Source organism: Rhinopithecus bieti, unplaced genomic scaffold (genome assembly GCF_001698545.2).
Source record: "Rhinopithecus bieti isolate Rb0 unplaced genomic scaffold, ASM169854v2 scaffold_19861, whole genome shotgun sequence".
NCBI lineage: Eukaryota > Metazoa > Chordata > Mammalia > Primates > Cercopithecidae > Rhinopithecus > Rhinopithecus bieti.
The window spans coordinates 1,435,682-1,461,495 of NW_016809659.1; the positions used below are offsets into that span (position 1 = coordinate 1,435,682).

At 34.4% G+C, this 25,814-nt stretch overlaps 1 protein-coding gene across 8 annotated transcripts in view; it reads left to right on the forward strand.

Moving 5' to 3' along the window:
* Window positions 1–25,814, forward strand: part of HDAC9 (histone deacetylase 9) — a 941,976-nt gene that overhangs the window by 876,088 nt on the left and 40,074 nt on the right. For all 8 annotated transcript variants that reach the window (XM_017890061.1, XM_017890068.1, XM_017890066.1 and 5 more), the window contains 2 exons: window positions 7,059–7,192; window positions 25,677–25,761. In XM_017890061.1, the coding sequence (XP_017745550.1) occupies window positions 7,059–7,192; window positions 25,677–25,761 (219 nt within the window). The remainder of the gene's footprint in view (window positions 1–7,058; window positions 7,193–25,676; window positions 25,762–25,814) is intronic.

The following is a 25,814-nucleotide window of genomic DNA, read 5'->3' on the forward strand; positions in this document are numbered from 1 at the left end:
AAGAATGAATTCTTTTGTGTCATCTGACATGGTTATTAAATACATATATAAGGTTTAATCTTTGAGCCTTCTTAGAGCAACTTTTCATTTCAAACAACTTCTAAACTAGAGAAAATACTGACACAATATGATTTCTTAGCAGAAACCAACCCCTATAAAGTATCAGGAAATCAAATTGAAAACGATAATTTGAAACCATTACCGTATTGATAGCTTCTTTAATTCTATTTTCATAATCAAAAATATTAAATTTGCTTCTACTAAATTAATGGAACCAAACAGAGGATTTCATGCTGAAAAGGCCCTTCTAATTCTCTTTCTCAATGGTGTCAAGGTCTTGGTAGTTACCAGTTCAGCTCCGCTTGGTCATCAAAAGAAATGATTTGTTACAGTGTAGAATCCTTCTCGTGCTTATAATTTAATGCTGATGGACAATTTTTAAAACAACCAGGCTACATGTAGGATTCTTTAGTAGTAGTTATGGTGTTTGATGAATGCCTCATTCTAAAATATTTCCTAAAATAAAAGTTTAAGCTACCAAATCTCTTTTTAAAAGTGTCTGACATGGCCCGGCACGGTGGCTCACGCCTGTAATCCCAGCACTTTGGGAGGCCAAGGTGGGTGGATCACGAGGTCAAGAGATCGAGACCATCCTGGCCAACCAACATGGTGAAACCCTGTCTCTACTAAAAATACAAAAATCAGCTGGGCATAGTGGCGTATGCCTGTAGTCCCAGCTACTTGGGAGGCTGAGGCAGGAGAATCGCTTGAACCCGGGAGGCGGAGGTTGCAGTGAGCCAAGATCATGCCACTGCACTCTAGCCTGGGTGATAGAGAGAGACACCATCTCAAAAAAAAAAAAAAAAAGTATCTGACACAATATGATTTCTTAGCAGAAACCAACACCTATAAAATATACAGATTCTTTTGTAGTCAATGCAGGTAATAGGGATGACTGTTAAGGCTGATTTTTAGTCAATGCATCCCAATACCAGTCACTAACCTCAGCCTGCACATGTGGCTTTCCCAAGGCATCCAGGTTCCTCCCTCAGCTCTGCACTCAGTTCTGAAACTGATGGCCTACGTGAATGTTGAGAACCCCATTCCATCTCTATGTCCAGTGATTGCTTGAGCCTACAAGGTACCATGGTATAGGAACATGTTTTCCACTTAATCACTTAGCCGATCAGCCCTCACACTCAAAACACTCAACCCCCCTTGAGGAAGGTCTCTGCTGTAATTTTTCAACTCTAAAGGTTTTATTAAATTTATTGTGAGATGTAGGATGAGCTTTTGTGTCTTTAGTGAAGCTAGAAGTAAATACGATTACATGAAGCTTGCAATCATGCTTACTAAAAATGTTATATATGCTTTACTCCAACACACACACACACACACAAACACACACGTACACATGCCACTGAAACCTTTATCTAATATGTCCTGAAAAATAATACCTTCACCTCGGTAACCACACTTGGCTGGCATTTTTCATGTTTCTAATATGTACAGTAACAATGAACACAGCAGAATTCATGATAATAAAAAAAAATCTTGAATTGCTTACTTTGATTTGAAGAAGGAGCATGGGTCTTGTAGAAATTTCTATACATCACTTGAATGTTTTGTGCATGCATAACTCAGAGTTCAGCTGCCTCAATCTCTGACTGCAGATATCACATGGGTAACATGTGAATGGAAATAAACCCTGTAGGTAAAAGAAAGAGGAATTTGGATAGAGATCAAAGATTAACTTCATTCCACTCTTTCCTTCCACTTTTTACTATCCCATCTAAATTTGGCATTTTATGGTACTTTTTTCATTCCCAGAGGAAAGAGTGAACTTAAACCAGATTTGGATCTCTCTCTCTCTTTCTTTCTTTAATCCAGTGATATGATTTGTTCAGTAGTGACTTTAGATAATTGAATTATAAATTACTAGAAATTATTAGTAAGATTTCTGGCTTGATTTATCATACCTTTTAAAATTATCACTGTAGCCCTGGTTTAGGTTACAGAAAAAGCTGTCTAGAATATTTAACAATATGATTAACAGAAATGTATCCTTACATATTAGGTTTTTTACATAAATTTTCTAGAATGGTACTAATTACTATGTGCTATTAATCTTGGCTTAGGGAAAGAACATTTCTGAGCGTTAGGGATCAAAATTTTGCATTACTTCTTTTCTGAATGTTTGTCATTCTTTTTATTGTCATCAGGTAATAAGGTAGTTTAGTGTGGACAGCCTCATTCTTAAGTGGCCTGGGTAAAAGATTCTTATTGGCATCATAATGAGGTCCATAGAAATTGAGAAATACTAAAATGCTTGATAACAGTTTTAACTAATTTTAAGTTCTTTTAGAATGAATTTTGTGAAGAATTTTAAAACATGGGATAATTGTAAAGTGACTAATTTGACTTCCATCCAAATAGTTAAGTGGTTAAAAATCAACATTAAAGTGCTTCAAGATATTGAGGAGATTAACTCATCCTGTTCATGGTGAACCTCAAGTGCTAGACTAGAAGGGAAAATCTAAGCAGTTGTTTACCAAGCGGATTATCTTAAGGCATTACTAGGATTAATGTTTTATTTTATTGTTCAAAATAGAAGTAACCTAATTTAGTTTCAGGTTCTCATTATCTGATGATTTTATAGGCTTTCATTAAATTCTACCAAACACATCCTGAGAATTTATTTTCTTTTCAAACAAAAGACTATGATAATTAAACGATCATTGGTTGCCAGGGGTTGAGGGGCAGAGAGGGAGGATGAATAGGTAGATCACAGGAAATTTTCAGGGCAGTCAGCGATTCTGTCTGATAGTGTAATGGTGGATACATGCCATTATGCATTTGTCAAAACCCATAGAACATACAACACAAAGTGTGAACCTCTACTTTAGTTAATAATAATGCATCAGCCGGGCGCGGTGGCTCAAGCCTGTAATCCCAGCACTTTGGGAGGCCGAGACGGGCGGATCACGAGGTCAGGAGATCGAGACCATCCTGGCTAACACAGTGAAACCCCTCTCTACTAAAATACAAAAGTAGCCGGGCGAGGTGGCGGGCGCCTGTAGTCCCAGCTACTCGGGAGGCTGAGGCAGGAGAATGGCGTAAACCCGGGAGGCGGAGCTTGCAGTGAGCCGAGATCCGGCCACTGCACTCCAGTCGGGGCGACAGAGAGAGACTCCGCCTCAAAAAAAAAAAAAAAAATAATAATAATAATGCATCAGTACTGGCTTATCAGTCATAACAAATGTACCAAAATAATACAAAATGTTAATAATATGGAAAGAAAGGGACTGGATATGGGAACTTGCTGTACTTCCTGCTCAGTTTTTCTGTAAATACAAAACTGCTCTAAAAAATAAAATCTATGAATTATAAAAAAATTCAATTGATTTAAAAATTAAATGTTTTTTCACTGTAAGTTCACAAAGCATATAAAAAATGAAATGTTCTATTGAAACACGTTTTTATTTATTTTTATTTACTCTACCTTTTGGCAATTGCCCCTGAAATTGGACAGGTTGGATGCCATGATAATTTTTTCTAAATGTTGAATGAAAAGCATTCAAATTTGGCAATATGAGACATTACATATTCTTAAACACTTTCATGTGAAAATATCTCAAAATGCTGAATTAAATATTAAAATCATCCTTTTAAATTTATGGTTGACTTCCAAAAGATAGAAAAAGGAGAGTAAATCCTGAAGCTGTTGACTACCCTGGGGGCATCTACACCAAATTCTCCAACTGATCAGAGTTGGAACATTAATAATCTACTGCATATTGTAAAAGAGGGTCAGAGGCTTGGGCCTAAGAATGGAAGGGAATTTAATTGGAGACCAAAATAAAGAAAGAATGACAAAGGGCCAACACTTTGGAAAAGAAAATGTTCTTAAATAAAACAACACATCTATCTTAGCTTTTGCCATCAATAAAGGGAATTTCCAAAAGAACGTTTCAGAGAAAAGAGAGAAAGAATGTAAGAGAGAAAGAGAGAAAGAAAGAAAGAAAGAAAGAAAGAAAAGAAAAGAAAAGAAAAGAAAAGAAAAGAAAAGAAAAGAAAAGAAAAGAAAAGAAAAGAAAAAGGAAAAGAAAAGAAAAGGAAAGATGCCCTGACTTTCTTCTCCATGAGAATTTATAATAAAGTTTTAAGGTCCATATTTATGATATACATGTGCAAACAACAACAGCAAACTCCACAACCAGTCTTGCAATATAAGAATTTAAAATAGATCCTAGATGGTAGTGTCCCAGATATCCAGCAAAAGCAAACAATATCACACTTGAGCCAGACTTGAAAGACAGATATCACATTCAACTCCGGTGTCTTAGTTCAGGATGCTGTATCAAAGTATAATAGACTGATAGCTTATCAACAACAGAAAGTTGTCTCTCACAGTTCTGATTACTGTAAGTCTGAGATCAGCTTGCCATCATGGTCAGGTTCTGGTGAGGGCCTTCTGGAGTAAAGACTGCCAACTTCTCCTTGGACCCTTAGAAAGCGACAAGAGAACTAGAGGACTCTCTGGGTCCCTTTTGTAAGGGTGCTAATCTCATTCATGAGGACTCTACTTAATCTGAATTAAAGAGTGCCAGCCTCGCCTTGGATCCTTAGAAGACAACAAGAGAGCTAGAGGACTCTCTGGGGTCCCTTTTGTAAGGGTACTGATCTCATTCATGAGGACTCTACCTAATTACCAAAGGCTGCCTCTCAAAAACATCACATTGGCGTTTAGAATTTCCACATATAAATTTTGGGGGGTAGTGACATTCAGTCCATTGCACCAAGCTTCAGATTTTTTTCACGTATGAAGTTACAATGAATACAAGCTCAAAGTACTCCACAAATTAAATAAATTAATAAAAATTTTAAAAATGGGAGAATAAAGGTTACATGAACATGAAGCAGCAGAAACAACAGAGAGCAAACTAAGCCAAAAGATTTCAAATTCAGTTGCAGAATACAAAATAATTATGCTGAAATAAATAAAGGAAGAAATAAAAACATAAACAAGGAGTTAAGAAAGTATAATAATGACCAATAAGTCATGAAATAGAACAAAATCAGAATTCTAGAGTTAAATAATATAATCACAGAAATGAAAATGTCACTAAAGGTGTGATGTAGCAGATTAGAGATCTCTGAAGAGGGAAAGTCTGGAAGACATCTCTGAATCAAAAATATACATAATGCAGGAAAGAGAGAGATGGAAAATATGAAAGATAATGTAAAAGAGATCAAGGAAATATTTACAGACAATATCCACCTACATCTATGTGGAATTTCAAAATAATATAATAAACAAATATTTTATTTCAGCAAATTCAAACACTGAAATAAAAGAAGGAAACTCCTGTAAAAATATAACTTAGGATGACATAGAAAGCAGGTGTAGTCATATAATCCCTTAAAAATTCAATCAATACTTAAAAGTCTTCTTCAAAGTGAACACAAGACCCTAATGGTTTCATAGGAGATTTCTCCCTGACATTCTGGCATCAGATAATAAAAACAGAGGGTCCCAACCACATCAAAATTAATTATGGTCAATGTAAGAATGGAAAATTACAGATTAACCCCATTCATGAACATACTCAAAAAAATCTTAAAATAAAGTATTAGAAAAACAAATCCAGGTGTGTGTTAAAAAGATAATACGTTATGACCAAGCTTATTTTACTTCCTAAATGCAGTGATGGCTTCATATTTGAAATATTAATTAATGTAACTAACAACACTGTCAAATTATGGGGAAAAGTCTATCTGTGTAAAGAAATAATTAGATTAAATTACATTTGTAATGAAATCTCTAAGTTAAATTAGAAATAGAAAGCTCCCCTCTTACACTGAATGAAACAACAATAAGATGCCATTTTTTTTTACCACCCACTTAGCAAATCACACCAAATGTTGGCAAGGATGTGACTTAACTGGAATTCTTACATATACTGTTTCTGAGAGTGGGGTTTGGTAATAGCCCTTTGGAAATAATCTGGCATTATTTAGCAGATTTTAAGACTCAACAATTCCATTTCACATGTGCATATGTGCACCAGAAGACCCATGTAAGAATGTTCATGGTGACATTATTTGTAATGGTAAAAAAACTGGAATTTGGTGATAACAAGAAAACCAACTCTCTGTCAATAGAAGAATGGGTAGATAACCTCTGTTGACATATAATGGCCTACTACACAGCAAAAATCTATAGCTACAGGCATCAACAGAGATGAGCTAACAAAATACATGAAAACAGTAAGTTGCAAAACTATAAAACCATTTTTATAAAGTTAAAAAACAAGGAAATTAAACAAAGGAAAGCAATGGAATTATAAATTCAGGATCCTGATCTCCCACAAGGAGGAGGATAGCTACTATCAGGGAGAGGCACATGGGGGTTTAAAAAGTGTTGCTAACTTAATTTTCTTTAAGTTGGAAGGTAAAAAAGCAGATATTTGTCATATTATTGTATTTTATAACATGTATAGATGTTATTCATATTTTGCATTTATCAAAGGTTTCACAATAAAATAATGCTTATAAAAATCTAATGTAATAGATTTTACATTACATTAGATAATGTAAATAATTATGTTAGATAATGTAAATTTGTAACAGCAATTGGGGGTGTAGAAAACTTTCTATAATAAAGGCCAATGATGGAGACAGGAAGCATATGGCAAGCAAATGGAACAATTTACCTTGTTAACACTGGCTGAGTCATATTCAGGTTTTTATCCAGATATGTACAGACTGTGTTATGAAAAGCAGCACTGTGCACTGGTGAAGAGTCAGATTGGTGCCAGTCTTGGTTGTGATACTTCTTAGCTAGCTGTGGGATCTTGGGCTTTGAGTCCCTTATCTGTAAAATAGAGATAATAATAGGACCTAATCCATAAAGTTATTTTGAGTATTGAATGAATTAGCACACAGAAAATGCTTAGTAATGACTTACTTGAAATATGTGTTCAATCAACGTTAGATTCTAATGATCATTTTCTCTTGATTTAATACTTTGAAATATTCTGTTTGTATTATGGTAGGTTTTGGTCATTTGACGAAGCAATTGATGACATTGGCTGATGGACGTGTGGTGTTGGCTCTAGAAGGAGGACATGATCTCACAGCCATCTGTGACGCATCAGAAGCCTGTGTAAATGCGCTTCTAGGAAATGAGGTAAAAAAGTAAAAGTACAAGAGGGCAGGGGTAAAGATTCAGGGATGTATGCATGCATATTTTTAAACTAACAAAAAAAAAATTCTGCATACTCAGAAAGCTTAACATTGCTCTTACTATTAAGAAAGAAGGTAAACCTTAAATAAGATAAGTTTACATGTTCTCATATACTACAGTGTTTTTCCAGGTATAGAATCCACATAGCACTCACTCCCTTCAATCAGGTTAGCCACAGAGCTCAAAAATAAGAAGAACGTTTTGTCTACTGACCCAACCAATGATTATGGAAACATTGAATAAGAAATAAAACTTTAAAAAATGTCTGGAGGTTTCTTGTAGGATTATGTTATTTCTGGGAAAAAAAAAACTTTTAAAAATTGGTAAACTATTTTTGTCAACATTTAAGAATTCTTTATGCTAAGAGATAGGTATTTCCATCTTACAGATGGTGAGAATGAGTCTCAAAACTGTTGAGAAATCCATCCAAAGTCATGTAGTCAGAATGCATTATAAGATCCAAGATATGAACATGAATCTAAATGGCCAAAGACCATTATTTTTTCTTTCACATGACATGGCTACATTGCAACATATTTTCTGACTACTCTGCAGAATTCAGATCCAATTGCTATGAGGTTCACTTCCAGCTCATGGCAACATTTTCAACCAATTAGTTGCAATTCAGCAAATATTTCAGTTTCTATGTATTCATTAATATTATCCATTAACTCATTTTCTATAGTGATTATACAGTAGTGTTAGGACTATCATATGCATTTTGCCTTTCTTTTATGAATTTGCAATATGATTTTGCTTATTAGATAAACATGCACAAAATCTTTTAAAATCTATCATTCATATCATTTTAACTGTAATGCATGCCTTTGCCTGTAGTATTTATGAAACAAAATGTACCTTTTCTTCTGCACATAGAACATATAGTTCTTATTGGCATTATTTTATAAACCTGCAGTGTTTCCACATGATTATTTTCATATTTATTGAAGTAAAATGTACATTGTTAATTTGAAGAAAAAATATGAGAGAGAAAACTTAAGCGTTGCTCAAATACTTCACTCTTATTAATCTTTTTTTTTTTTTTCTGAGACAGAGTCTCACTCTGTCACCCATGCTGGAGTGCAGTGGTGCGATCTCGGCTCACTGCAACCTCTGCCTCCTTGGTTCAAGTAATTCTCCTGCCTCAGTCACCCAAGTAACTGGGATTACAGGTGTGCGCCATCACGCCCAGCTAATTTTTGTATTTTTAGTAGAGACGGGGTTTCACCATGTTGGCTAGGCTGGTCTCGAACTCCTGACCTCGTGATCTACCCGCCTCAGCCTCCCAAAGCGCTGGAATTACAGGCGTGAGCCACCGTGCCCAGCTGTCTTATTAATTTTAGACAGCACAATAACCCAAAGGATGTAATTATCTAATGATTAGTGTCAACAAAGTACTGCTGTTTCAGATCGCACACAATTCAAGGTGTGTAAAGTTTTCTAAAATGTTAGTGTCTTTCTGAGATTCCTGTAAGGCAATAATGTCAAACAGAATGTTGAGTATTTTTTTTATTTTTTGTGGCAGTAAGGGAGTGCGAGAAATAAATGCTATTTTTATTTTATAAGTTGATGTTGGGGTGCTTTTCTGCCCCCTAGATAAGATTTTTTGCATAGTCACCTGTATTCTGAAATCACTTATTTGATTTTAAATATAGAAACATGTTACAGAAGCATATTGATATTAATATTTGCATTATAAAGGTTTACACAGATGTGCAGACAATCAGAATGAACTGTGGATTTGTGGCTCCGTGGATAATTGACCTAGCCAGAAAGAAATGTTACCTGATTGCAAAAGCCAACTACTTTTCTGCCTATGTGGAAGGAAATCAGGAATTTTACTGCCTTTCTTTGAACACATGCATTCAAATGAGATTCTGTCTCTATACTCTTACAATCTTTTGCTCTTAACCAAACATTTCCAATGAGGATGGAGTGATCTCCCCTATGATCTCCTTGTTTAAGAAATGATTATGTTTCAGAACAGATTCAATGGTGTGGAGTTACATGTTTTTCTTAATTTATCTGTGTTTACTGTAAAGCAAAGTGTGTTTTGTACCTTGCTGCCATTCTATGCCCTTTTGACTGGGAGAACTCTGGTCATTTTAGTACACGTGCTTTTCATGGAGATGAAATAGACTGCTTTTATAGAGCAATTAGTGACATTAAAATTGATGGCAATATGAGAGAGTACATATTCTTAAATACTACTATATGAAAATATCTCGCTGGCCGGGCACGGTGGCTCATGCCTGTAATCCCAGCACTTTGGGAGGCCCAGGCGTGTGGATCACGAGGTCAGGAGATAGAGACCGTCCTGGCTAACATGGTGAAACCCCGTCTCTACTAAATATACAAAAAATTAGCGGGGCACGGTGGCGGGCACCTGTAGTCCTAGCTACTTGGGAGGCTGAGTCAGGAGAATGGCGTAAACCCGGGAGGCGGAGTTTGCAGTGAGCCGAGATCGCGCCACTGCCCTCCAGACTGGGTGACAGAGCGAGACTCCGTCAAAAAAAAAAAAAAAAAAAGGAAAGAAAGAAAGAAAGAGGGAAGGAAGGAAGGGAGGAAGGAAGGGAGGAAGGGAAATATTTCAAAATTCTGAATTAAATATTAAAACCACCCTTTTAAATTTATGAATAACTTCCAAAAAGATAGAAAAAGGAGAGTGAATACTGCAGTTGTTGGCTACCCTGGAGGCATCTGTTTGAAAATCACCAATTGGTCAGAGTTTGAACATTTATAATCTACTGCATATTGCAAAAGATAGTCAGAGCCTTGGGCCTAAGAAGGAAAGGGAAATTAATTGGAGACCAGAACACAGAAAGAATGACAATGATGTCACCTGCTTTAAAGTTTGAGACCTGTGCCTTTGCCGCGCGGTGGCTCAAGCCTGTAATCCCAGCACTTTGGGAGGCCGAGACGGGCGGATCACGAGGTCAGGAGATCGAGACCATTCTGGCTAACACAGTGAAACCCCGTCTCTACTAAAATACAAAACTAGCCGGGCGAGGTGGCGGGCGCCTGTAGTCCCAGCTACTCGGGAGGCTGAGGCAGGAGAATGGCGTAAACCCGGGAGGCGGAGCTTGCAGTGAGCTGAGATCTGGCCACTGCACTCCAGTCCGGGCGACAGAGCGAGACTCCCCTCAAAAAAAAAAAAAAAAAAAAAAAAAAAAAAAAAAAAAAAAAAAGAAAGACCAGGCCTGAGAAAGAGAAAGGAATAAAGGTATCACCGGACAATATTAAACCTGACCGTGTGAGTGTTTAGATTGCTAAAATTTCCAGTAAGTGCTAACTGAAATGATTATTTTTGGCTCTATTGACTATTGAACTTACTAATTAATATGTATGTCTTATGGTAAATTTGAGTTAGTTATTATGATGCCCTAAATACCAGCTTGTCCCTTTTTGTTGGTGATCTTCAGTTGCATAAGCACAACCTAAAAATTTTCAATGTAGACTAAAGGAAGGGAGGTTTCAATAATGTATACCTTTCTATATTTTTTGCATTAAACTTTCTTGGGAACATAAATAAGAATATAGATTTCCTAGCAGATACTTTAAGGGTAACAATGAATATGGGATTATTGAATTTTTGAAAGGTAAATTTTGTTGTCAGGTCTATCAGAATAAGAAAAGAAAGATTAGTAAAAGTGAAAATTAAAGAAAATACAAGTGTGTTTTACATTATAATTCATTTGGAAAAGGAGATGAAAATATAATACATAAAACGCATTAAGGAATGGAGAGTTCTTCTCACTTTCATTGACAATATAATTTATAATCCAAGGCCTGGTTTTCTGCATTTTTTTCAAGGTCAAAGATCATTATGACTACACTGAAGTTTTAAATTTCATTCTTTTAGAGAAATAATATATAAGGCATATTGCATGCACCTCACCATTTTAAAAAAAGTGCATATATGCAGTTTTCACAGTAGTTTTGTATAGTAAGCTATAAGTAAGAAAATACAAAAGAATGTCTTTCAGATACCACCTATTGCGATTTCAAATCCCAGTTTCCCTCCAAACCCTTTATTCAGTGATTAATAGAGCAATTATAACTCATTATCTGGAATTTCACTTTTACAAATAACAAAATGTAGTAAAGCTTGAACTTAAAACATTGGCAGAACCCACTTTAGTTTCTCAACACTGAGCATGCAATTGAACTCACATTAGAAAGGTCAAGAGGGGCCTTTCTGAGGGCCTCTGCTCTTTGTCAGATGTATTTATTCATGTGCAGAGGATTAGAATTCATAAACATTTTGCCAGTTTTTCGAATGCTATTTCTTTCCCTTGTTGTTTTTGGCCAGGCCATATCAATACAGCAAAATTTTGCTTCTTAGGGCTTATTATCAGCAGAATAATATGTATTACATAACCCAAAGTAATTATAAAATCAGCAGGAACCGTTAGCTCTGCATCTGTGTGGACACATAGATGCATACCAAAAAACTTGATTTTTAAAAATTTTAGTTATCTGAGTGTTGTACCCAAAACAGGCATTTTCTTCTTTTCAAATATCTTTATCATGAAAACAATCTACTTAGCAAAACATCTCTTAACTATTCTTTTAAGAAATATGTACAAGGTCAGTCAAAATAGTATACTATTGGATTAAAACTAATTTGAGCATGGTACAGGAAATTCCTAGAGGCAACTGATTTTGAAGACATACCAGAGGTCCATTTTTTTCTTTCTCTTGGCAAAGTTTAGAACTTAGATTTATCGGTCCAATCAGTGCATGATGAATATTTTGATCTTTTCAATGAAGCACTTAGAAACACCAGCTTGGGGTTTGCAAGAAATTGAAGTGAATATTTAAATGAGAAGAATCATTAAGTTGCTTGGAAAGGCATTAGGGATACTTGTGTCAATAGCCACATAGTTTTTAGAATTCATAATAGAAACATCTGTGAGGTTCCCAGAAAATCTGATTTTGGTAATCTGTATTTGAGCTGATTGGCAAACAGTGTCACAGTTGCTTTAAGGCCAAATTTGCCTACTGTTATGCAAAGCCAATTAGTGGCACCCCGGGTTACTTCCTCTGAAAGAAATTTTCCCAAGAGGTGAGAAAAGCTTTAAGCAGTTTCCATTCCTACGGAATCTAAAACAAAACATTGAAAACTTCAAGCAAGTCAAAGAAAGGAGAGGACATGTAGTAGTAGAAGCCTTGGGTAGTGAGTTGAGAACATGGCCATTAGAAGATCACCTGTCAATACAAAATAAATGATGATTTCTAAGCTTGTTAGAGGAAAAAGCAAAACAAATTATGATAGATCTGGAAGCTGTTGAGATTATGCTAAAGCCTCTAGTACTGTTCAGCATTTACACTTGGAGCATATAGCATGTTTTGATTTCCCTCACTCTTTTTAAAATTTGGCTTCTGAATTCTTTTTTGGTCTCTTCTTTTTTTTTTTTTTTCTTTTCTTTCTTTCCCTCCCTGCCTCCCTCCCGTTATTCTTCACTTCCTCACTCCCTTCAACCCTCTCTCCCTTTCTCCCTCCCTCTCTCCACTTTCTTTTTAATAACTGCTATCTCCTGTTGAGTATGCTCAGCTGCTTTCATTTGACTTGAATTTCACAAACAGTGGCTAAACTTAGTGATCGTGTTTGTTGATAATCTTTTAAAGATGACGTTTTGCTCTAAAGCTGCTGAAATAGTCTCTTGAATTGACTCTAGTAAGTGTTGACAACCACCCCTGAGGTGAACTCTTGAGATGTTGTTGTCCAAGTTGCTCATCAGGGGTTTGTTTGCATTGGATTCCGAATGGGGAGGTTGTTTTGCCATCTTTTTCATCCTTTAGATTATGTATGGCTGAGGCTTAGTCCATTGGGGAAATGGTGTGAATCTGGGAAAGCTTACAAGCTCCTAAATAGTTGCCATTCATGAGTAAAGGAAGGAGGAACTGAATACAGGGACAATGTATGATATGTCAGAATAATGTTTTTCTATGGTTTTCTTTTAAACTTTGAAAGCTCGCCATACTCTGAAAGAGAATGTATGGATAACCTAAAGAGAATAAAACTGTTTGGGAAAAATATTATTTGAAGATACTTTTCAGTGTGGATGTGGTCTATGATGTTGCATTTCTTGCATTCAACAAGGCAGAGCCAAATCGATTGTGGATTTTTTTTGTTTATATGTTTTATCAAATGCCAAGTTAAGTGGAGGTTGTTTGGATAATTCAAAACTCCATTATATAAATTTTCTGTATAGTCTTTAGGTTTTTCAGAGAGTGTTAAGCAGAATATGGGCCAGGAACCTGGACATTTCAAAGGTTATGGTAACCAATAAAAGAAAGAGAGCAGTTCTTTGCCACGGTGAAACAAACGTGTAATGATTCTTTTATCTGTCCATTCATTCGTCTTTTATTGGGCATGTATTTTGTGCCCAAAAGTTTTAATATAAGTAAAAGTAAAACAAAGTGCATTGGGAATATAACATAAAACCATTGTTTTTAATTATAGAGATGGAGGAATATTTTAATATTTAATTGGTCTTGAATAAAAAGCAGACTAATATGAGCTAATATCTAAGGAAAAGATTATCATGTAATAGGAAAGCGTAGATAAAGACATTAAGACTTCTTAGAACTGTGGATGGCTCTGTTTGGATTTGTTCATTTTGTTTTTGGTAGAGGAGAGGTATGTTGAGTAGAATAAAAGTACATACTGAGTCTGAATCTGGGTAATGGAATATCATAAGGAATTAGAATTTCTGTAAAAAAATATGGAAGCTTTGAACGAATGAATCCCAAGCTTTGGGGTGAAACGACAGCAACAAAACAGTGTATTTTTTTTGTGTATGTGGAGATGGCAGAAGCTCATAGAAGAAAACAAAGCTTATTATGAAAATAACTGTTAGCAATTTTCCCAGATAATCAATAAACAAAATTATACTCTAACCACAATATGCTGGAACTGACTGTAAATGACTTGTGAAAGCCAATTGTGTGTATCTCTGCTTAAATCTAAGTTCAATAACATCATATTAGTAGCTTGAAACAGGCCATGGTGGGAATATTTACACCACAGAAATCAGCGAATGCTACAAATAAGGACTACTTCTTGGACAGTTAGCAGTTAAACATTTACCGGCACACCACAGCTACATAATGTGAAACAGGTCTTGTTAGCAGAAAAGTCAACATTTGGAAAAGAGTATCATTCAAAATCTCTTTAATAAAACAAAAAAATAAAGAAAATATTGAAAAATATAAAATTAGCAGATTAAAGGAAGAAGAGATTAGAAAAGCAAACAAAGGGAAGAATACTAAGACACACAAAGTGAAACAGGGCTTACCAAATTTGACTGTCAAATTTAAACTTACTTGCAGAAATGGGGGCAAGTAAACAACAAGATTTTTGGCATTTAATGTGAGCCAAGCCTTCTTCATAACAATTGATATCCAAACTACGGACATTATGTTGGAACACTACAAATACAGCCCTGAACAAACTTCCTTTCAATGTTGTTAGAACTTTCGTTTGATATGCACTTTTCAATAAATATAGTATATTCCTAACTCTACTATGTGGTTCAAACTGTTTTCTCATTATGTTATATATCTACAAACTTACCTTAATGATTAAACAAGAATATCAATAATCTTAATTATCCAACAAATTGCATTCATTATCCTCTTTCCAATAGACCGCTATGCCTTCTTCCATTTATTTTTAGGTTTATTTTTAATTACTTAGTTGGTGATTGCCATAGATGTTTAAATGTATCATGTGCAAACTGTCCATGGTTAAGCACCATGGAAATTATAGGATACTATTTGGGCTTGATATGGAACAGAGGCTTCTTCTCTTTGATATGGAACCGAGGCCTCTTCCTCCTTTCATTCATTGGCTGATGTATTGTTTAACCTACATTTCTCTAAGCCATAATAGTTTTAGATAAAAACTCAGTTAATAGAATAATAACTACAGTAATGATCTCAGAGTCTGGCTCACTGGTCCCTCTTACCTTATTCAAGGAATTCCTGCAATATCTCATGCGAGCTGATGACCATGACTGTTCCCTTTACCTCTTGGTCTTCCTGTTACTCTCATAAGACTTATTAGACTTATGTCACTGCTATTGACCAGAGATATTTCTTAATTGCTGTGTTGATATCACCCTATATCAACCACATATAGGTAGGATGCAGGCAGACCCAATCTGAATAATTTCAATAGTTTGTCAGTGTAGTAACTTGATTGTCAGTACAATCACCCTGATTCTGATTTTCCCCCCAATCTATTTGGGCAAGAATTTTAATGACTTCAAACAAATAAAAGAGGTTATTTCGAGAATGACTCATGAATCACAATATGGATAAAATTATAACCAGATTTACTTACACAATCAAATTAAACATACACAACTAATTGCAGACCTCTCTAAGATAATTATTCAAATGAGAGCTGAGTTTTCACCACCAATCCCTCCTCACTAGGGAATTGATAATAGTTCATCAGCGTGTAGAATCAGGTCTTTATCACAATCTGCTTCCCTTGTCCTCTTGGTCTTGATTATCATACTCTTCCAAAGTTCCACAATATCTTTGACCCTGACAACTGAATCCTTTCTGCATTTTGTCTGAGTCGCTTTGCATGTTGCAGGGGGACTTTCAGCTTTCTTTGTAAGTGAATTTGTGGCCTTATATCTAAGAATATAACATGTTGCTCTCATGCAAAATATATAATCTCACTTTGTTTCCTGGAAGCACAATAATCCAGTGGAAAGAACATGAACTCAAGATCCAGACTTTGTTTCCCTATTCTCTTATGTCACGATGCTTTTTTAAAAAATTTTTAACTTTTGCTAAACTGTTTTTAAATTGTAAAATATAACACTTATACAGAAAACTGCAAAACACGAATGTACACCTCAATGAAATATGACAGAGATCACATATGTAATGATCAACCAAGAGACAGAGTAATGTCAGCATGTCAAAAGACCCCACATTGCCTAGTATCCCTTCTCTTTTCTGAAAGTAACCAATTTTCTGATTTCTAACACTACATTTTAATTTGTAACTTTGTATCCATGAAGTCATACAATATATAATTCCTTTCTTACTCGTTTTGCTCAACGTTATATTTGTGAGAGTTATCCATGCTGTTGCAACCAGCTATAGTTGATTTGTTTTTATTAACTAACATATAGTATTCCATTCTGTAAAAATAATTTTTGGGAAAATGTCACAGTTTATTTACATGTTCTACTTTTAACAGATAAGGGGAATTTTCCAGTTTGGGGCTGTTGTATCTAATGTTGTGATGGACATCTTATATGTGTTTCTCGGTGCACTTGTACCGACATTTTTGTTGAATATATTTCTACAAATGGTATTGCTGAATCCTGAAATATGCATGCGTTTAAGTTTTGTGGATAGGACCAAACTGTTTTCCGTAGTTACATAGTTACAATTTGTACTCCTACCAGTGGCACACAAGTGTTTACACAGCTCTGTATCCTTCTAATACTCCATATTGTCAGTCTTTTAAAATCTTAGCCATTCTGTTGGATGTGTAGTAGTATATCACCATGGTTTTGATTTGCCCAGATGCTAATAAGGTAAAGCAGTTCTTCATCTATTTATTGATCATTTGGACATACTGTTTTTGAGTATCTATTCAAAACTCTTGTCCACCTTCATATTGTCTTTTTCCTTACTGATTTAGCAGTTCTTTATAGGTTCTAGTGTTGGTTTCATGTGTTGAAAGGTGACCTTTGGTAATTGAAAGTCACTTTTTAATGTGGTATAATTTATCAATCTTTTCCTGTAGGATTAGTTCTTTTTGTATTCTGTTTAAGTATTCTTTCTGGATTCCCAAAGTCATGAAAAGATTATTTTTGTTTTTTCCTTACTCTTCTCTGAAAGGTTTATTTTTTGACTTCAACATTTAGATGCATACTTCATCCGGCATTGAATATGTATATGTATATATGAATATAGAGGTCAGGTTTGTTTGTTTCAATGTGAATATACAGTTGATTAAGTACCACTTATAGAAAAGACCATCCATTTGACGGGGCACAGTGGTTCACACCTGTAATCCCAGCACTTTGGGAGGCTGAGGTGGGCGAATCACAAGGTCAGAAGTTCGAGACCAGCCTAACCAACATGGTGAAACCCATCTCTACTAAAAATATAAAAATTATCCGGGCATGGTGGCATGCACCTGTAATCCCAGCTGCTCAGGAGGCTGAGGCTGGAGAATCACTTGAACCCAGGAGGCGGAGGTTGCAGTGAGCCGAGATAGTACCATTGCACTCCAGCCTGGGTGACAGTACAAGATTCCGTCTCAAAAAAATAAAAAATAAAAAATAAAAAATAAATTAAAAAAAAAAAGACCATCCATTTATTATGGCTCAGTAGTGTTAACTTTATCCATGTATACATGGAGAGTCTATTATATTTCACAGGTTTCTCTCTTTTTATGTGATATTATCAGACTGTCTTAACTACTGTAGTTTTATAAAACGTCTTGATATCTGGTAGAACAAATCTTTCAGTTTGTTCTTCTTCTTCAAGACAGTTTTGGTTACATTTGGCCCCACTGTATTTTTATATAAAATTTTAGAATCCGCTTGGGTGGTTGTACAAATCACATATAAGTGGATATAAATGGGTTTAGTTCACCAAATAAGACAAAGGTGATTACAGTGTAATAACAGATGCTGTTTAAATGGAAGCTTTCTGTAATATAATTATAAGAAAAGTTTGAATGAAGGAAATGAAAAAAAAAATTTATCCACCAGAACTAACTGAAGGAAAACTCATGTGACCCTATTAATATCAGATAAAAATGGACTTTAAGGCAAGAGAAAATGGAGATCAAAAGAGATGTTTCATACTGATACAATATTCTATGAACCAAGAAGATAAAACAATTGAAACTTTTTGTGTCTAAGACAGCATGAAAACATATTAAGCATAAATGGAAAGAACCAAATGATAAAATAGGCAAAACCACAATCATAACAAATTTTAGTACACTTCTCTCAGTAACTGGTAAACCATGAAGAAAATAAAAGTGAAGGGTGATGTAGAAGATTTAAACACTTGATAAACTTGCCATAATTTAAATATATAATGGAGTATATGTCCCCTAACATGACAGAATATCATTCTTTTCAAGGACATTCTTAACATTTTAAGAAATAGACCATATATGGAGTGTAAAGCAAGTTTCAATAAATTTCAACTAATTGAATTGATACATAGTATAATTTCTTACCACAGTGAGGTAATTAGAAAATCGTATATATTTTGAGCTTTCAGATATACTCTAATTCATGTGTCCAAAGAAATCACAGTGAAATATTAGAAAGTATTCTGAAATAAAGCATTATGAAAATATAACATGTGAAAACTTGTGTGATATATAAAGCTGAACTTAGAGAAACATATAGTTTTAAATGTATATATTAGAAAAGAAGAAAGTTTAAAATTAATGTTGAAAGCGTACATCTCATTAGAGAATCAAAGCAGCAAATTAAATGCAAAGAAACCAAAGAAGATATAAATAAAATGATAAAATAGAAAACAAGCATATTATATGTAAGATTTTTAAAGTCAAAGGTTGATTCTTTGAAATAAGTAGTAAAATTGATTTTACTCTAGTAAGACTGACCAACAAAGAAACAGCATGCGTGTCCTGCACTGCAAAAGAAAAGGGGACTTCACTACAGATTTTAATGTTATTAAAAGGATGACAAGAAAATATTAAAATAAACTTTATGTAAACATTTTGAAAATTTATGAAATGGAATATATGAAATGGAAAATTATAATAAAATGCAACTTTGCAAGACTGAATAAAATACAGAAAATTTGAATGGTTCTTTAGTTACTAACAAAATTGAGTTTTAAAACTAAATTTACCAGGAGAAAACACAAAACCCATATAGCTTCACCAGGCAATTCTACCAGGAGTTTAAGGAAGAAATAATACCAATTACAAATTGTTTTAGAATAGAGGAGCGGAGGGTAGGAAGAATACATCGCAAATAAATTTTTGAGGCCTATATAATACTGATACCAAAAACTTAAGAGAATATCACAAGAAAGGAATATTATAGGAGAATCTTTCTCATAGTCTCATAGCTCAAGTAGTTAACAACCCTAAATAAAAAATATTAGCAGTTCATCAGGCATCCTAAATGTGTCACAAAAATCGGGTTTACTCCTAAAGAAGATAGTAAGACATATTAAATTTCCCCAAACTAATTTATTATAGAGTCATTACATTAAAACAATGAAGGAAGAAATATAACTATTTCAATAGAATATTTTGAAAAAAGGGGCAGCTGATAAAGCTACCCCAATTCATTAAAGAATAATTTTTGACCAAAGCAGAGTAATAAAAAATATTTATTAATTTGATGAAGAAGCTACAAAATAAATTACACATTAAACATCAGGTTTAAAGGTGAAATATAGAAATTATTCTTTTAAATGCGAAAAGCACGGAGACCAAAAAATATACTCTTACTGCTTCATTTCACCCCATTGTTCAGGGAATCCTAGACAGTGTGATATAGTAAGAAGAAGAAAAAAGGTATCAGTATTGGAGAAAAATAAATCTTTCACTACTTACAGATGATTTGTAATTGAGTATGAAGAAAATATATTAAAATATGTTCATTTATTATGAATTAATAGGTAAATTTAACAAGGTAAATAGTTAAAATCAATGAAAATTGAAAACTCAATTAAAAGGTTTAGTAAAATTAATTATATATCTATATAACTGTCATAACTATAGAAAATAAGTTTAAGAATACACTGGTTTTATGTAACCAGTTATCATTAAGGGAAACTGGGTGAAGAGTACATGGGAATTCTGTACAATGTTTAAAACTTTCTGTAAATATAAAATTACTTCAAAAACCTTTTTTAATAATGAGTTTATTTCACACATACATTTTTGTATCCCCACCATTTCCATGTCTGACCACTACTATACGATGTCCTATCATAACATTCCATACATACTTAAAACCAAGCAAAGGGTGGCGTTCCATCTTTAAAAATGAACAGACATTTTGGACAACACATTCTTGGCAATGGAACCTGGACAATATTTATCAGACATGGTAGGTAAAGTTCTCACTCTGCATTACAAAAAGAAGAGGTAGATATCAAATGATACAGAAATGAAGTAAGACAGAAATTTTCTAACAAGCTGTTTAAACTATTAAGGAGACTTCTTGCTCCACTGCCAGAGATCTTGAGTAGCTGTCTGGTTAGTCATTAGGAAGCAGTTCTTCGCATAATTGATGAACTTGGCTTCCAATTTGTGAAGAAAACCACCTTTTCTCGTACTTGCTTGCATTTTTGCTTTAATGTTTTCCACAGAACTAGGTCCTTTTAGTGTTTGGGGAGGGTTTTTTTTGTCTTTGTTTTGTTTTCTACTTTTGAAAGATTCTTGACCTTTTCATCTTGATGTTGATGGTTTTGTGCATTTTGGCTGGAGTATCTTGTATAGATTTCTTCACTGGGCTTTTTCTTCAGCTTCCTTACCCTCATCATCATCATGTTCGTCATCATAATCATCATCTTCATCAGCAGCAAGTTTTTACTTTTTTTCTGTGGAACGTCACTACCATCTCTAGAGACAGGTTGCTTTCCAGATATACTTAAGAGCTTCACATCCTCCTCCTCTTCATCTTCTGACTGTGCATCTTCCTCCACAGCTACTATGTGCTGCCCACTAATATGCACTGGCCCTGAACCACACTTCAACCATAAGACCATAGGTGGTGGTATTTCAAAGCCCACGAGAGAAGCTGTTGGCTGTACAGACATTTTCAAAGTTGCCAGTGTTACTTTTATTTGGACTGCCTTTAAATTTCATTGCTTCTGCTTCAACAATGTTGAACCGACCATTGTTAAAGAAAACTGGTATTCATTTTCATCATGATCCACATTAAGTGATAATCTTTGTCAGCTTTAGTTCACAATTGAAAAGATAATTCTGAGGCCTCAGGGGGCTCATGTCCATGTCCATCGAATCTTCCATGGTTTTCTGTCACCTACTTAGGTGGGAGAGAAGACGAATGGAGATATATGACTCCTACTCCAGTGAACAAACACACAGGACAGAATCACACCAGGATTGAAAAATTTTTAATTAAATTATAAATATACATATTTTATATATAGTGTAAATATATACACATACATAATTTACAAAAGCATTAAACAAACCACATACCTAGAATAAATCTATCTGAAAATATGACCATATTCACAAAATTGTAAAATATTTTTGGAGAAGTTAACAAACATCTAAATAAATTATAGAATATACTATGTATATGGATTTGAGGTCTAGGTATTGGGATGATCCCAGTTCTCCTCAAACTGGGTTAAAGACTAATTTCAATGCCTTTCAAAATTTCATTCCGTTTTATTGTCATTCTATTGCTTTTTCTTGCTACTCAGTTGGAAGAGACCTTTTCTGCTATAATTATTGGCATGGCCATTCTGCCTCTGCTTGCCTTGGGTCTTTGTTTCTTTTGCATTTTCCTGCTTTTCTGATCTGTAGAAATATCTGCCTACATGTCAGGAAACCTTGCCAATGCATAGGAGGAAATAATTGTCTGGAAATTATGCAAGGGCAGTTTACCTTAGAAAACAAAATGAATTATCACTGCTGTTCTGATTCTTCATCTTAAAACCATATCCTGATTACAGCAGGTGACCAAGAGGAAGAACCCATTTTATTTTGTCTTATTAGCTATGGTGAGCAGAATAAAGGCCACCTCTTCATGTTTTTTTATTTTTCAATTAATTATTTCTCCATTTATTCAACATTTAAAAAATGTCTGTCATATACAGTCTCCATATTTGACTTTAAATGACTCACAACAAAGTAGAGAATGGGAAAAAATGACTTTCTACCACATAATGTATTTAGTAAATTAGAGTATTTGTGGGGAAAAGCGCCATAGGAGGGGAAGAAATTTGCTCTAGTAGAGAATTTGAGGAGCAGGCAATATTTGTGGTGGTCCTTGAATGCTCATTAATGTTTTACCAATTGAAAGAAGAATGAAGAAAATAGAATTCAGAGGGAGCAGAATAGATAAAGCTACAGAAATATTAAAATACTTGGCATATTTGGGAAACATCAACACATAACAAAAATGCTAACAAGACTATTTAATAGATCCTTTGCTTGATTGATGTATACATCCATCCTCACACACCTGTTATATTTGCAAAGGCTCTGTTTAGCTGCCTTTATGTTCTGTTCTGAGTCATGCAAATAAAAAAAAAATCAGTGAGCTGTTTTTCATATCTCATCAGTACAGCGTAAATCTTAAAAGTCTTACTCAACAGCTTCTCCAAGAATATCCCTCGCCTCTTTCTATAGATGAATCTTAGGCAACTAAAATGATTTTTGACTATTTAAATGATCTGATTCTAAAGAACCAGGAAATTACTTATAAGATGATAATGGCCACAATTTTACAGTGTTTTAAAATAGCTACGGTACTTAGAATGTATATGGTATATGCAACTTAACAAACATCTGAGTCTTGTCAATACGTTATCATAACTTTCTGAAAATGATGTAGAAAAATAAACTTCCCTGTCACTGAGCCTGAAAACCTGTGTAAAGAATTGGTGTGAGTAATGCTTGTGATTAAGCTTTAGATACGATTAAGCTGGATGAGAGTTTTAAGCATCAAGAGGTTGTGTTAAAATTATCTAGTGTATCTTATAACTCCATGATGATTACCATTACTTAACAGAATTGTTCAACAGAGGTGGCATGATGGGTGTGTACTATTTCCTACATTTGCATCTGCTTTATCTTTCTGTAACTTTTGCATGCAAAAGTTGTCTTGTTTGTATAAATTACTTCTTTAATTATCTTTTAATAACTTCTAGTAATGCTGATTTACCTCAATCGCCACTATTTTTGCTGTATCTAATCACCTAAATTAAATACATAACAAAACTTTACCACATATTCTTATTTTCTGCTCCAAATGTATAAAAAATGAATATTTATTTAATATTATTTTATTAGTTATTAAATTATGAATAATGAGCAGCACTCATAAATATTTATTAAGTGGATGCGTCAATCAGATGCTGTTAGTGCTTATAATTGTGAGTGATTAAATAAATAACTCTCTAGAAAAGACAATCCAATTCTGTGGTCCCGCCGTAAAAGATTTTAATTTTATAAAAACAGACTCTAAATGCCACTTGCCTTCTTGCCAACGGAGAGAATATTATCCATTGCATAGCTACCAGAGAAAAAATAAAGAACCTACATTGAGAACTTTCTGAATTCAGCTCTGTCTGTATGTATACACTCAAAATGAAACAAATTGGGGCAATTTACTGAAGGTTAAATCCTCTAAATGACATTCAACTAAAACATGCAGGGAAATGGTTTGGGAGGTTTAAATGATCAATTTAATTGCCTTAATTCTCTGAATTGCTTTTCAAAGTAGACACAACCCTTTTGCATCTAACTGAAGATTCTAAATTGGGGGTTTAGGGGTGTTTGTATTTTACTCTCAACACCCTGAATCACATATGCATTCTATATAACCTGAGTCTTTAAAATAGCCCAAACCTCAGTGTTCAAGAGACCAGAAGTTAGATGTTTTACATATATGATCTGCCTATAGCTTTCTTTCCAGGATCCAGCACCTTTCAATTTGTCAGCATTTTTACCCCAAAGTCACAGGGAAGCTTTTTGAAGAGCTAAATATGCTGACATAGCCTTGTGCTTTTGTTCTTAAATGTTGGAACATAGAGTGTCATTTCATGATATTTTATTAGTAAAATCTACCTAGTTTCTATTTAAAATTATTTTCTCTAAGCCCCAAGAAAGGAGCAAAAATTATTTAGAAGCAAAGTAGCTCTCTGAACCTTGTCTGATACATAAGAGTTTTCCAAGTAAGCTACAGTTTATGACTCAGTAGTTCCTCTGAGTTAAGAGAGTGTTACTGGACTAACATATCCTTGAAGATACAATTTGAAATACCAGATTTTGAAAAATGATTTTAACGAGTTTTAAGAGTTTATTTCAGAACCTTGTACTGCCACTGAGCGGTGGTGGTGATGTTTTTTTTTTTTTTCCCTCACCAAACTGTATTGCAAATAAACCTTTTGATGTTTAAAAGTTTTTCTTTGGCAGCTAAGAAAAACACTCTGGAAAGTTATAGTTAGTGAATTTACCCATGTATAAATACCCCTGAGCTAGTCTGTTATCCTATGGCATCTGGAATAAAGGTGCTATTATTTTAGATTTCATGATTGAAGAATAGAATAATCAATTCAGAGAGACCCTGAGGGGAAGATTCACTCACATATGCGGTGGAAACTTGTAATCCTTGTGTTTTTTTAGATTTTCCTACAGATGAAGAGACATAGATGAGTTCATGCTTTGATGCATCTAGTGACATCGCTTCCCATTCATGCCATATTATAGTTTGATCACCAGTTCTTATTTGAGATGATTAACCTTAACATTTCTAGGAAAACTACTTTTTTGTTAATCCTGTTGTTACTATTACTTTATTTGCTTTTTGGGTCACAATAGCTGGACAACTATTTTATTTGCAAGGGCCCTAGCCTTGCGCTTTCTGCTGCAACATGCCAAGCTAATCAGCACGGCATTCTGAGGGATGCATTAGCAGACTTAGGTCTGACAAATAGGCTCTATAAATTATTTAAAGCTTCTCTTCATTTCTTGCAAAGCAATGTTTGCTGAGCTTCTCCATGAAAAATTAGTGTAATTCCAGAAGATCGTGATAGATTTGCAAGGTAGGAATTTGGCCTGTGCTATTCACAGACATCTGCATAGTTATGAATAAAGTAGAAGTTAAATGAAACTGTACAATTATTTTACATTTGGTTATTTGAACCCTTTCTCTACTACTTTATTCAATGGCCTTTGAATAAAAGCAGCTGTGTCTCATGGCTTTCTATCGTGAAGTGTTCAAATGTATACAAGGTGGTTAGATGTAAAAACACTGTGAAAGTATGGATAATAGACTGCCCACTTTCTGTCTATTGCAACTTCCCTGAGGTTTTGTTTGCAGGGCCCAGCTGCGTATACAGACATGATGGAATTTGGTTTTCCAGGAACCTACAAAAATTACACAAATAACTCAGATTTTTAATGAATAATACACAGACATGCACCTGCTTCAGGGACTTCATAGATTAGTCTTGTGACCAATGGAAAAGCCCCTTGGAATTCAATTACATGGATGCAAAACAGAAAATAAAACTGGCTACACTTTTAGAACTAATATCAGCAAAATGTTAACTAGTTCTCGGAGCAAGCTTTTCCTGAGGATTAGGTTGTTTCAATTTGCTTTGCTTCTGTGAGACTTACTATAAAGTCGTAATATTCTGCTCATATTATTATCTACTATTCTTGCAGCTGGAGCCGCTTGCAGAAGATATTCTCCACCAAAGCCCGAATATGAATGCTGTTATTTCTTTACAGAAGATCATTGAAATTCAAAGTATGTCTTTAAAGTTTTTTTAAAAATTCTAATCAGGTAAAACTAACTAAAAT